Below are 13808 nucleotides of genomic sequence, written 5' to 3' on the forward strand. Positions count from 1 at the left end.
CGTGGTCTGGTCACATGACGCAGTCCCCAGCTCCCCAGGATAAACGCTCAGTGGGCGGGCCTGGGGCGTGGCCTGGTCACATGACTCGTCAGCAGCCCCCGGGATAAGAGCTCAGTGGGCGGGGCTGGCATTGATGTGGGGCGTGACCAGGTCACATGACGCGTCAGGCAGCCCGTAGTCCACAGCTCCTCCGGGATAAGGGCTCAGTGACAGTGTAGCGGACGGGCCGCTGTCAGCATGTCGCGCTTCCGGCTGGCTGTGTGCGGAGAGCTCGGGCGGCCTGTGTGGGGCCCCTCCTCCTCTGCCCCGCCCCCCTGCGGGCTGCTGGCGCTGCCAGGCCCGGTCTGGCTGCTGGTGTGGGAGAGCGGGCGGGCGGAGGTGTGGCTTCCCCCCCGGGGCCCCTCAGAGGAGGCCGGCTGGCGGCTGCTGCAGTCCCTGGAGCTGTGCAGGGGGGCCCGGGTGCTGAGTGTCTGCAGCCTGGGGGGGGCCCGGGAGCTGCTGTGGTGCGAGGAGAGGAGGAGCTCCAGCCTGGCCAGCTACTGTGTGTGCCGCAGGGGGCTCACCGTCACTGGGCAACACCGCGTCATTCTTGGCAACGCCCGCATACTGCTGCACCACAGCCCCCGCTACGCCCTTGCCACCGCCGCAGGGGCCTCCCCCGGGCACGTCTACATGGTGCCGCCCTCCTCTGGACCAACCGCTGGGGCCCCCAGACTCGTCTACATGATGCCCCCCAGCTCCTCTGGACTGACCGCCACCGGGGCCTCCGGACATGTGTACATGGTGCCCCCCTCCTCCTCCAGGCTGACAGTCGGGGCCCCTGGACACATCTACATAGTGCCCCCCAGCCCGGGGCCCCCCTCCTCCTCCGGACAAGTCTACATGGTGCCCCCCAGCCCGGGGTCCCCCTCGGATGCTGGACTTCGCCTCATCTCGGAGTCCCCCTCCTCCAGACACGTCCACATGGTGCCCCCCATTTCAGGATCCCCCTCCAATGCCAGACATTGCCTCACCCTGGGCTTCCCCTCCGACACTGGACATCACCTCATCTCGGAGTCCCCCTCCTCTTCTGACCACATCTCCACGGTGCCCGATCCTGAGCGGCCCCCCATCCTGGTGTATTCCCCCACCGAGGAGACCATCACCCTGTCCTCGGTGCCCATCGGCACCATCCTCCGCAGAGCTCTGCCCGAGGGCGAGGCGGACTACAAGAAGCTGAGCCTGGACTATCTGGGACTTTCCGCCCACCAGATGGCCGCAGACATCCGACAACACGTGGTCACTGCAGCCGGGGACTTGCTGCTCATGACCACCACTGGCCAGATCTACCTTCTCCATCCCAAGGGCTCCGTCAGGCATGTCTGTGATCTGGACGCTGAGATCTCGGGCTGCCACCCAGTGGAAATGGACCTGTTTGGGGACCTTTTGGCGTGTGCGGTGGGTTCCAAGCTGCATCTCATCGATGCTCACACAGGGAGGCTGATAGAGACGTTGCCATTGAATGCTGAGGAAGTCTTTTTCCTGAGGGGGTTGGAGACTGATGACATTCAGCTGTTAACAAAGACTGGCATTTATAAAGTCCTCCCGGCCGCTAGTGGTGAAGAAGACGGAACGTCAGAATCCGCCCTCATGGAGATGGTGTATGAAGAAGCGTGCAAGTATTATCAGAGAAGGAGTCTGAGCAGCACAAAGCTCACCGTACAGACCCTCAAGAAAGAAGGAATGTTCCAAACGCCGATTACCCTCTCGGCAATTCTCAGCAGCTGCCAGAAAACCGGAAAGCTGAATGCCAAGAACAAATACGCCGACCTTATGAACAACCTGAGCAACGAGCTGCAGAGCTTCCTAAGCCTGGAACTTCTGAAGTCCCGGATTGTTGGTGCTTCAGGAACCGAGATGGGAAAGTACTGTAATGAGTTGATAGATCTGGAGATCACTCGTCTCCTTCAGATGGACTTGGATAGAGAAGGCTTGTTGTATATAAACTACCTGTTCTGCACGTTTCCGAAGTCTGCCTGGATGTCTCTGAGGAACAACTTTCAGTTTCAGCAGAACGGAGATGGCAAGTTGGTCATACTTGCCACGGCTGATCTTTGGAAGAAAGTCCTCAGCCCTCTTCCTACGGGAACAAAAGACGAATCTCACAATGGAGTTTACCCGTTATATGAGGTGATTTGTCAGTCGTTGTGCACATATAAACCAAAGTGGCTTCCTGGATTTGTTCAGCATGCTCAGGAGTATTCAGGACTTTCCAGGAACTTTACCAAAGACAACTGTGAAGGGCTTCCCTTGTATAAGAGAGCCATGTCCGTTCTCAATCGATGCAAGGAAAACACTAATGTTGACCTGGAGGTGGAGATCTTGCTGTGTAGCGGTAGACCACAAGCCATCATACAGGCTATACACACCTTAATACGTCTCCAACGGTGGCCAAGAGTCATTGAGGAGACTCTGAGGTACTCTCACCACCCAATGATCAAAAAAGACATCTTTATCACCCTTCTGGTGGAACTGGTCCAGTGTAGAGATTTGGACCCATTTGTCCCCCAGCTCTGTGATATTTGTCCCGAAGATATGACTGCTACTGATGTGTTACGTATCGTTCTTCAGAACATTCCCAAAACGCCAACAGAACCTTCTCCATTCTGTGATGGTGAACATTTAACTGTGGGCCTGCTGAAGCCCCTGTTACATAAAGTTCTGCAGAATCAGCTTAGGAAAGAAAACGTCACAAGTCCCACCTATCCACCAGCTGCACCCCAGCGGCAGCCCGATACCCAGAATCCTGTGGTGAATGGGGCTGACATGTCGCCCACAGACTTCTACAGCACTAAACCCTTGTGATTAGTTGCCTTGTGTACAGTATTACAGTATGGAAGTTTTGTCTTTACCGCAGAGCTCTTATTTAAGTCCAGCGCTTCTCGTTTTATCTGAAACTACAGCCCCTTCTGCAGAGACTGCTCTGATAATGCTCCCTTTGTAGGATATATAGTGTTCAGAATTTTATGTCTATCTACATACTTGGGCTCTACTCACACTGGCGACAGATGGTGGCATGTTCCTGTCGCCAGGTGAGGGTGCATACACACCATGCAATTTTTCCATCAGATGGACCAATAAATTCCGGTATGTCTGATCTGCTTCCGATCGAGGAAATAGGAACGACTTTGTGCAGTGCTGAACTCAGTGGTGTTCCTTTTTATTGATTGGAAGCAGATCAGACATGCTGGAAATTATGGACTGATAATACGCTGATCTGATGGGAAAACTGCTTGGTGCGTATCGGCCATAAAGGTGCATACACACTTACAATTTTGATTGGCCAATTTTCCACCTCCTTGCAGTATGGGGGTTCACCTATGCAGTATTAAAAAATGTTACCCCCTCACACTACATGGAGGTATCAGAATTGATCAGTAATAATTGTAGGTGTGTACACCTTCCAAATACAGACATTGAGATTCAGCAGAAGTGTATGCTAGGGACGATCAGTGATGCGAAAGCTTTCTCTTTACATTCAGATCTCATGTACGTTATATGCAGCTTAATGTTTGACAATTAAAAAATGACAGGAAGTTATTGCGGTTGGTTTTTTCCAGCTGCAAATGATTTACATGAAATGTGGCTGTTAGGAGAAACTATTTGCATCTCATTGATCTTCTGTAGTGTACACACACTAGTGTTTGTCGGTATTTGAGCTGTGCCCTGTGTGGCAGATGCTACTTGCAGTATTGTTTGGTCATCTCATGAATATCCATGTGGGACAGTTATCACTGCACTTATCATCACATGTGTGACATCAGAACAGACGCTGCTCTGCTGTTATCTGCATGCGCTGGTGTGACTGTTGCCTTAAAGGGAACCTAAACTGAGGATATGGATATTTTCTTTTAAATAATACCAGTTGCCTGGCAGTCCTGCTGATCCTGTCTCTTAATACATTTAGCCACAGCCCCTGAACAAGCATGCAGCAGATAAGGTGCTCTGACTGAAGTTAAGATGGATTAGCTGCATGCTTGTTTTAGGTGTGTGATTCATCCACTACTGCAGCCGAAGAGATCAGCCGGACTGCCAGGCAACTGGTATTGCTTAAAAGGAAACCCTCATATCCCTCTCAGTTTAGGTGCACTTTAAGAGGAGACTTCTGTTTTTTATTAAGTAGACTGGAAGAAGATTTAAACTGCATCTGTGAGGATAAAAAAATATAGGAGCCCAAATACCTGAAGCAAGAGGTATATAGAGGCTGCCATATTTATTTCCTGTTAAACAATGCCAGTTCCCTGGCAGCCCTGCTGATCTCTTTGGCTCCAGTAGCCACACTTCAGTCAGAGTACCTGATCTGCATGCTTGTTCAGGGGCTGTGGCTAAATGTATTAGAGGCAGAGGATCAGGAGGGCAGCCAGGCAATGTGCATTGTTTAATATGTTGGCCTCCATAGGTCTCTTTAAAGGCCCGGGTTCATGTGAAGCCCTCCTGATTGTGCCGTTCTGAGTGTTTGGCCTGAGGAATGCTGCATGATGGGAGGTACAGACCTGGCTTGCTGAGTATTCTGGGGCAGTGAGGCAGCTGCAGGCAGGAGTCAGGGATGTGGCCTCTGACCCGCTCTAACTGGCTGTGCCATGTATACAGCAGCGTGTGACTGTATTGTGTAAATTAGTCTTGTCTTTATAATGTTGCACTGGAGGACCACAGCGGGGGACATCCTCTTCACTACCTTCTTAAAGGACCACTATCCCCAAAATTGTTAAAGGAGAACTGTACCAAGAGGGATATGGAGGCTGCCATATTTATTGACTTTTAAACTATACCAGTTGCCTGGCTATCCTGCTGATCTTCTGCCTTGAATACCTTTAGCCATAGACCCTGAACAAGCATGCAGATCAGATGTTTCTGACATCATTATCAGATATTATTATCTGCATGCCTGTTTCTGGTGTTATTCAGACCCTACTGCAGCCAAATGGATCAACAGGGCTGCAGGCAACTGGTATTAACAGAAAATGAATATGGCAGCCTTCATGTACCTCTAACTACAGTCATATCTGCAAGAAGGGCATTTCCCCAGATTAAAATCCACTTTAAATTATTTTTCTTCTATGTTCCTGTCACTAACGGTAAGCAGTAGAAATCTGACTAGTTTTGGAGTAGTTCATCTCCTCATGGAGGATTCTTGGGGTGTTCTTTATTTTCAAAAGCATTTACTGAATGGTGGTTGGTCAGTCCAGCTGCCAGAATAGTGTGCAGATGAGTGGGTTGACTTAGGGCCAGTGCACACCAAAAACTGCTAGCATATACGCGAACGCTCAGCGCTTTTTGAAGTGATTTTTTTTCTTTCTTTCTAGCCATGTGCCTAGCGATTTTTGGAGCGTTTTGGTGTAGTGGTGTGTTTTTTTTTTTTTTTTTTTTTTTTTTTTTGTCTTGTTTTTTTTGTTACAGTAGAGCTGGAACTGTTTTCAGAGCGATTTTCCACTTTCCTATACTTAAACATTGAGGCTGAATCGCCTCAGAAATCAGCAGAAATGCTGCAGCCCGGGAGTTTGCGTTTGTGGAAAAAACGTGCCGCTCTGGTGTGATCCATCCCATTCATATACATTAGCCAAGCGGTTTTCAAACCGCAATCGTTTTTAGAAAATGCTCAGAACTGCTCTTGGTGTGCAAAAGCCCTAACTGATATCTTTATATAGATCCTTTCCAGGGGTTACATTTGTAAGGAAAGTTCTAAGAATCCCCCATACAGAGGTGAACTAGTTAAAAATCTGTCAGATTTGTATTGTGTGCTGTAAGCAGCAGGAGCATAGCGGGAGGAGTAATTCATGGTTCTTTTTACTCTGGGATAATCGTACTTTAAGTATGCGTACACACGTATTGTAATTGTATTTTTTGTGATGGTGGTCCAACAATGTCCCAGCTGTCATGCTGATCCTTGTGAGTCTCCACCCCAGAACAAGCATGCAGAACACCTGATCGGTATCCTGGTTGCGGATGAGGGAATGTGAGAGCTGGTGGTAGTGCCAGGAGGCTGGCGTCACTGATATACGGTGAGATTCTGAAGCCACGATTGAGGAGGGCAGACTGAGGAAAGCTATCATGGAGATCAGTGTGAATAAGGATGGTTCCTGTTCGAATTGAAGTTCAGGCTGAATTTGTGTAGCTGTGGAAGTCTTACAGATTGTGGTTTCCTTGTAAAGTCCCCTCTCCTGATGTACACCCATGGTCCCTCCTGTGATGCAGGGATGCTGAGAAATGCAGCCTGCCAGCCATTGTATTCCCTATGCTGTCTGTTAGATTGCAGCACCTGTCTGACCCACCCAGAGACTGAATCCATAGAGGAGAGAAAGCTAGTGTTACTGCAAGTCCCAGCACATTTGGCCTATGAAACGTGCATTATGTCCTGCCCTCTGCTTCTGTTTACTGGTAATATTCATACTGTCAATGCCAGTTGCCTGGCGGCCCTGCTGGTCTATTTGGCTGCAGTAGTGTCTGAATCACACACATGAAACAAGCATGCAGCTAATCCTGTCAGATCTGACAATGTCAGAAACACCTGATCTGCTGCATGCTTGTTCAGGGGATATGGATAAAAGTATTACAGGCAGAGAATCAGCGGGACAGCCAGGCAACTGGTATTGCTTAAAAGGAAATAGATATTTCAGCCTATGTGTCTTTCACCTCGGGTATCCTTTAAAATGAACCTGGGGTATAAAAAATGAAGCACTTTTTTACTACATTATTTTCACTGGAGTTCCTCTTTAGGTATGGCTATCCTATCCATGCTGCCCCTTCCCCGTATTATCGCATGTTTCCCCCTCCCCCATACTAATCACATAATGCCCATGCTATCACATGCCATCTCCCCTATACTGTCACATGACACTACTCCTCCCCCTCCATACATACCAAATCCAATACAAGCTTTATTGGCAGGACCAAATACATACGGTCACATGACACTGGTAAGAATTTTTGCTTTGGTGTCCCCGTCCGTACTCTGCCTGTGTGTCACCCTCCTCCGATGTCTGCAGGCAGCCATAGTTCTCAGGAGCAGTAAGTGGGCAGACAGCGGGGGGCGCCCCTCCCGGGTCCAGTGACAATGCAGACATTGCATGAGGAAGAAGGGGGTAATATTCACCTGTCCTGTTTCCTGAGGATTTCTTACAATGTTACTTTTAGTGATACCGACCCTCCATATTTCTTACCCTGCAGTCAGCCAGATCAGAGAACTTCAGAAAGGAGAACTGTAATGAGAAGTATATAGAGGCTGCCATATTTATTTCCTTAAGTAATACCAGTTGCCTGGCAGCCCTGCTTATCTCTCTGGCTGCAGTAGTGTCTGAACAAAGACTTATGCTTCATACACACTTGAGATAAAAGTCTTTGGAAAATGAAAGATCACAGACCAATCTTACCACCCTTCATGTAGTATGAGAGCCATACTCTACACAGTCTATTCTATGGAGCTGAACTCCCCATCAGACAGAAATCTTACCCCCTTCCATGTAGTATGAGAGCCACACCTACACAGTCTATTCTATGGAGCTGCACTCCCCATCAGACAGAAATCTTTGCAAGATGCTGCACACAAAGATGCTGTACACACTCAAAAGATCAGTATCTGCAAAAGTTCTGTTCCTGCAAAATATCCATTCCTGCAAAATGCATTCATAATCTATGAGATCTGCAGATCATCATACACACTTGGTTTAACAGACAATCATCTGCAGATCAGATCCACCAGGATGGATTTTCAGATCTGCAGATGATTGCCAGATATGCAGATGAAGTCTGTTAAACAAGGTGTGTATGATGATCTGCAGATCTCATAGACTATGAATGCATTTTGCAGGAATGGATATTTTGCAGGAACAGAACTTTTGCAGATACTGATCTTTTGAGTGTGTACAGCATCTTTGTGTGCAGCATCTTGCAAAGATTTCTGTCTGATGGGGAGTTCAGCTCCATAGAATAGACTGTGTAGAGTATGGCTCTCATACTACATGGAAGGGTGGTAAGATTGGTCTCTGATCTTGCCTTTTCCAAAGACTTTTATCTCAAGTGTGTATGAAGCCTTATTCCCTGGAAGGGTGGATGTTGTTGTATTGGCTAATGAGATGCAAATCATTCTGAGTTGATGCAGGATTATGCAAATCTTTAAAGCTTGAAAATGCAGCCATCGTATATATTTTGCCAAGGTGGCATTTAATGGGTCCATTTTTAAGCTACTTAAATTTCCGTAATCCTGCATTAGTTCTCATTGGCTGTTCCTGTTGCTGATCCCCCACAGGTGTGATTGCAGCATGCTGGGTCCCCGCTCCGCCCCTTCCTGCGGGGTCTTTCTACCGCCTCGGCTGTGTAGGTGGTCAGGGAGGTGCTTGTATGCAGAATGAATGCCAGTTAGAAGCAGCTTGGTGTTGGACCAATGAAATGCACTTCCTGTCAGTTTTGATTGGCTCAGATGCAACTTGCATAGTTTGCATTACCGTAAGTCTGCATCCAAGTCGGAATTCTCAGTCTCACTGACCATCTTATTGGGTGATTGTAATGCATGATTTTACCTGCACAGATTACACGCTGCACAAGCGCAGGTGTGATCACCACGTATAATAAGTGTGCAGTTTCCTGCTTACGTAATTGGCTTTCTGTATTTATATTGTGTTTCAGCGCTCTGTTCTTATACCGCTGTAGTATCCAATATTCACCCTAATCCACAATAGATCGTAATAGGAATTACATCTATAACAGGCACAGGGAGTAACTTCGGCGCTGTCAGAAGACGGAGCTGAAGTTACTATTAAAACACAATAATTTGGCCTCCAGCAATCGCCGGAAGCCGAATTATATCTTTCCCCACCATCCATGGCGGCCTGGAGGGGGAATAGTAATTACCGCAGCCGGGACTTGTGCAGCAGCAGGATCAGCCATATACCGGCTCTATCCTGCGCCCAAGTCTCCTGCGCCGATATCTCTCATACTCCACTGGAGAGGATCTATACACAAATACCAGGCAGCCTCACTACTCGTTTGCACACTATTATGGCAGCCGGACTGAGCAACTCTTGTACAGTAAATGCTTTTGAAAATGATGAAAACCCTCAGGCTCCCCCATGAGGAGGTGGACTAGTCCAAAACCTTGTCAGAGGTTACTGTAAGTGGCAGTAACATAGAGTAATGTATAGTGCATTCTAATCTGAGGGAAATGTATGTTCTTCACAATGGTGGTCCTTGGTGCGATCTGCCATTTCATCCAATCGCTGCCCCCCGCCAGGCATATAATATCTTACCGAGCTGCTGGGTATTGTGGATTATTATTATTGATCCATGACTCTGATCATAGTGTGTGATTTGGACACTATATCATTATAAGAGCAGAGCTCAGGGGTCTACTGCTGGCATCCAGCGACAGCCTCGTTCTGGGTGATTATGACTTTTGTTTTGCTCCGCCCACACCGCCACAGGCCAGTGGGTGGAGTCCTGCAGGATCGCCCGAAGCTGATGGGGGTTGTGTTTTTCTTTGGTAAGGCTGGCTCACACTACAAGAGCTTTTCTAAGTGCTTTGTGATTTTTAAAAGTTCTTGCTAATGTAATGCTGTGGGTGTGTTCACACTAGAGCAATGTGATTTTGTAAAAATCCTCCATAGCATTGCATTAGCGAGAGCTTTTCACTTCACTAGCGCTAAAGAAGCTCTTGTAGTGTGAAACCAGCCCTAAGGGCTGGAACCCACAGGAGCGCTTTTGGCAGCGTTTTGGCAGCACTGTGATACGCTAGCAAAGTTTGCCAAAACGCTGGGCTAATGTTAATGGATGGGGCAACTTCCACAGGAGCGTTTGCGTTTCCCAGAAACGCAAACGCAGGACCTGCAGCATTTTGGGAGCGTTAGCGCTTCAATGTAAAGTATTGAAACGCTCAGCAAAACCTAAACTGAGCGGTTTTGCTAGCGTTTTGCGGTTCAGCACACTGTAACAAAATTAAAAATAATTCACATGACCAATCAGGATAAAAACGCAAAACGCTACACACCCGCTGAGGAAAAAAATACACTGTTGCAAAACGCGACCGAAAACGCGCATGAATCCGCTTGCAAACCGCTCATGCAAAACGCTAGCGGTTGCGTTTTGCGTTTGCGGATTTCAGTGGGTTCCAGGCCTAAGGGTTACAGCACAATTTATGGAGTCTTCCTATGTAAAGCCCTTTATAATGAACAAGTGTATATATGTATTTATTAGACTGACGGACGCCACGTGTCACTCTGCTCACATGGCCACAGATAATCGCCCCGCCTGCCTTTGCCAGAAAACGCTGCTCTCTCCGGTCACAAAGCACCTTTTTATTATCCCGCAGTGTTACCTTCCCTATGTTTGTTTTGCAGTGTTAATGGAAATAAATGCTTTTAAGTGTATTACACAAGAGGAGTCTGTGCTTTGCTTTCCCAGGAACTCTACAAGTGTTGCTCTACTTGTGCTTAAAGAGAATCTGTATTGTTAAAATCGCACAAAAGTAAACATACCAGTGCGTTAGGGGACATCTCCTATTACCCTCTGACACAATTTCGCCGCTCCCCGCCGCATTAAAAGTGGTTAAAAACAGTTTTAAAAAGTTTGTTTATAAACAAACAAAATGGCCACCAAAACAGGAAGTACAGTATGTCCACACATAGAAAATACATCCATACACAAGCAGGCTGTATACAGCCTTCCTTTTTAATCTCAAGAGATCAGTTGTGTGTTTCTTTCCCCCTGTTCTCATGCACTGAAGTTTCTGGCTGCTTGTTTCTTCCTGCAAACAGCTTTGCCCTGGTCTGTAATTCTTCAGTATGTGAAAGCCCAGCTAGCTCAGAGGACGATTTATCCAGCTTGTAAAAGATAAGAGAGAAGAGAGAAGCTGCTCTAATCTAAATAATACACAGGCAGTGTGAATAGAGGGCCCTGGAAGGGGGAGTTCATAGCAGAACCACAACACTGAAGAACTTGGCAGCCTTCCAGACACAGGCTGACAAGTCTGACAAGAGAGAGATAAGTTGATTTATTACAGAGACTGTGATAGCAGAAAGTGCTGCAGTAAGCCAGAACAGATTAGAATAGCTTTTGGAACTTGTAGGATGATAAAAAACAAGATGCAATTTTTGTTACGGAGTCTCTTTAAAGTGAATAAAAACAGATACTGACCTAAGGATAGGGAAGGCTCTGGGTCCTACAGAGCCTCATTGTTCGCCTGCTGCTCTCCTAGTTCCCCCACAGGCGGCTCAGTTTGAATCTCCCGCCGAGGGAGATTTCGGAAGTCTTTGGAAGCACTCTGGCTTCTCAAGACCGTTAGATCTGTACTGCGCATGTACGAGTGTGCGAGAGAGAGGAGACGCTTGCACATGCGCAGTACGGAGTGGCTGGTCTTCAGAACCCTAAGTGCTCCCAAAGACTGAAGAAGACCAATTTGGTCGTGGACTGCTAACGGAGCTGCCTGCGGGGGAACTCTGACAGCGGCTGGAGAACGGGAACGCTCTATAGGACACAGAGCCTTCCCTCTCCTTAGGTGAGGATCTGTTATTTTAAAAATAGGCTTCAGACTCCCTATCAAGGGAAACTTAAGCTTGGCACCAAAAAAAACCTTTTTTACTTATCTGGAGATTCTGCCGACCCTCTGCAGCTGACCTGTGCCTGCCGGGACTAAATCAGCCTCCGGACCCCCGCCATAGCTTAGTGTCGTTTTCAGTGACTGGCTGTGCGCATCCTCGTTCATGCTCCCGTGGCCTGGAGCACCCTGCATAGGTGCAGTATGAGAGAGTCTCTACCACGTCTGGGCAGGATGCTCCGGCAACGGAAGCACCAACCAGCACTCGTGCACCCAGGGCCATGCAGGGGCATTCACCGAAGACAAAACTAAGCTGCGTCCACGGACCGGAGGCTCGTTCAGTACCGGCGTGGGCACAGGGCAGCTGCACGGGGTCGGAGGATCACTCAGTGACTTCATGGGCACAGGGCGGCTGCAGGGGGTCGGAGGATCGCTCAGTGACTTCATGGGCACAGGGCAGCTGCACGGGGTCGGAGGATCACTCAGTGACTTCATGGGCACAGGGCGGCTGCAGGGGGCGGTAGAAGCACCAGGTAAGTAGCCAGGATTTAAGTTGTACCCAGGATGACGTGATGAGATAGGCGTGTATATACAGTGGCAAGAACACACTACTATGCTCTGCTCCTTTTCCCTGCCTGAAAGACTGAATATCCAGCTGTGCATCTGATGGTTATTCTCCGGTCAGGACCCAGCTGGCTATAGCAGGCATGGGCAAACCTGGCTCTCCAGCTGTTAAGGAACTACAAGTCCCACAATGCATTTGCCTTTATGAGTCATGACTGTGGCTGTAAGGCTCCTGCAATGCATTGTGGGACTTGTAGTTCCTTAACAGCTGGAGGGCCAAGTTTGCCCATGTCTGGGTTATAGCATCCCTCACTGATACCAAATTACAGCTACAAACACACTTTCCTAAGCACATAACTGGGCTTCTGACTGCAAGGGATGGATAGAAAGGTCAATAGTTCATGTATCTTCCCTCTGGGATGCTTTAGGCACTTCAATTGAGACAATAAAACCTTAAATCTGCTTTGTAAATGTTTATATGTTAAATAAAACCATGAGATGTCTAAACAAGGCATTTTTAGGAGTAGGAGCATGAATACAATTCTCTCATCAGTGTATTTTGATCTCGGGTTCACTTTAAAAGAACCAAGAAAGAAAGTCAGATAGTTGCCTATGTAGAGGGGGGGGGGGGGGGGGGGGGATCCCAGCAGAATAATAACTAGATGGTGTCACTTCTGAGGAAACCACATGATGTTGGTTTGATGTCTGATTGGCTGTACTTGCCTCCGCCCACTTTGCAAGATTTTAACCCCGGTGACCCACGGTGCCAAGTTTGGGGACTTTAGTTTTAATACTGTGAGAATTACAGCTTTTTACATTTTCTCATTGAAGTTAATAGGGAAAACCTGATTGGTTGGGTTGTGGCTCCACCCACTTTAGAGTCACCAAAATGTGACAGAAATGTTCAGGTTGACCCCATGACTTTTTCTTTAACAATTCACATTGCCTGGCTGTCCTGCTGATCCTCTGCCCATACATCATGCAATATATGGGCAGATCCACCACAAGCCAGATCTCTATCTGATGAAAGAGCGATCTGTTGGGCCATAAACCGTAGACCGATTCCTGATGAATTTCAGTGAATTGGCTTATTGGTGCGCCTTGTCACCCACAACGCTGTCCCCCTTTGGTAAAATGTGCGCCGTGCCAGAATACTTGTCAGTGTCTCGCTGCCTCCATCCTCTGCGCTCGCTGCTTATCCTGATATTACACACGGTTACCACTGTGCACCCAATCAAGCTTGTGGCCCGGCGTCTTGCAGTCTGTCTCATCCATACATGCGGCCAATATTGGTCCAAAATTGGTTACGTCGTCTGTTGGGCATGCACTTGGCTGCACCGATTTTTATCAGATTTCCATTATAATAATCGAATTGGATGGTCGATTGGTCACCAAGTTGCCTTATGTATGGCCAACTTAACTCTTTTTCGCCACAGCCCCTCAACAAGCATGCAGCAGATCAGGTGCTCTGACTGAAGTGTAACTGGATTAGCTGCATGCTTGTTTCACGTGTGTGATTCAGACACTACTGCAGCCAAATAGATCAGCAGCACAGCCAGGCAATCTGCATTGTATGAGGCTGGAAGCACACTAGGCAGTGCAGAAAAACATTGCATTTTCTGCACTGCATTTTTTTCTTTTATTTACATAATTGATGAAAAAATACAGTAACATATTTTTTACA

The 13808-nt window shown here is 47.8% G+C and overlaps 1 protein-coding gene across 1 annotated transcript; it reads left to right on the top strand.

Annotated features, from left to right (window-relative positions):
* The first annotated feature begins 75 nt into the window (after positions 1-75).
* HPS6 (HPS6 biogenesis of lysosomal organelles complex 2 subunit 3) lies at positions 76-7462 on the top strand. The gene has a single exon (XM_068258534.1). It carries the CDS (start codon positions 238-240, stop codon positions 2842-2844), a length of 2607 nt encoding a protein of 868 aa, XP_068114635.1. The 5' UTR covers positions 76-237; the 3' UTR covers positions 2845-7462.
* The last annotated feature ends 6346 nt before the right edge of the window (positions 7463-13808 follow it).

The sequence above is a fragment of the Hyperolius riggenbachi genome, chromosome 10 (assembly GCF_040937935.1).
Source record: "Hyperolius riggenbachi isolate aHypRig1 chromosome 10, aHypRig1.pri, whole genome shotgun sequence".
NCBI lineage: Eukaryota > Metazoa > Chordata > Amphibia > Anura > Hyperoliidae > Hyperolius > Hyperolius riggenbachi.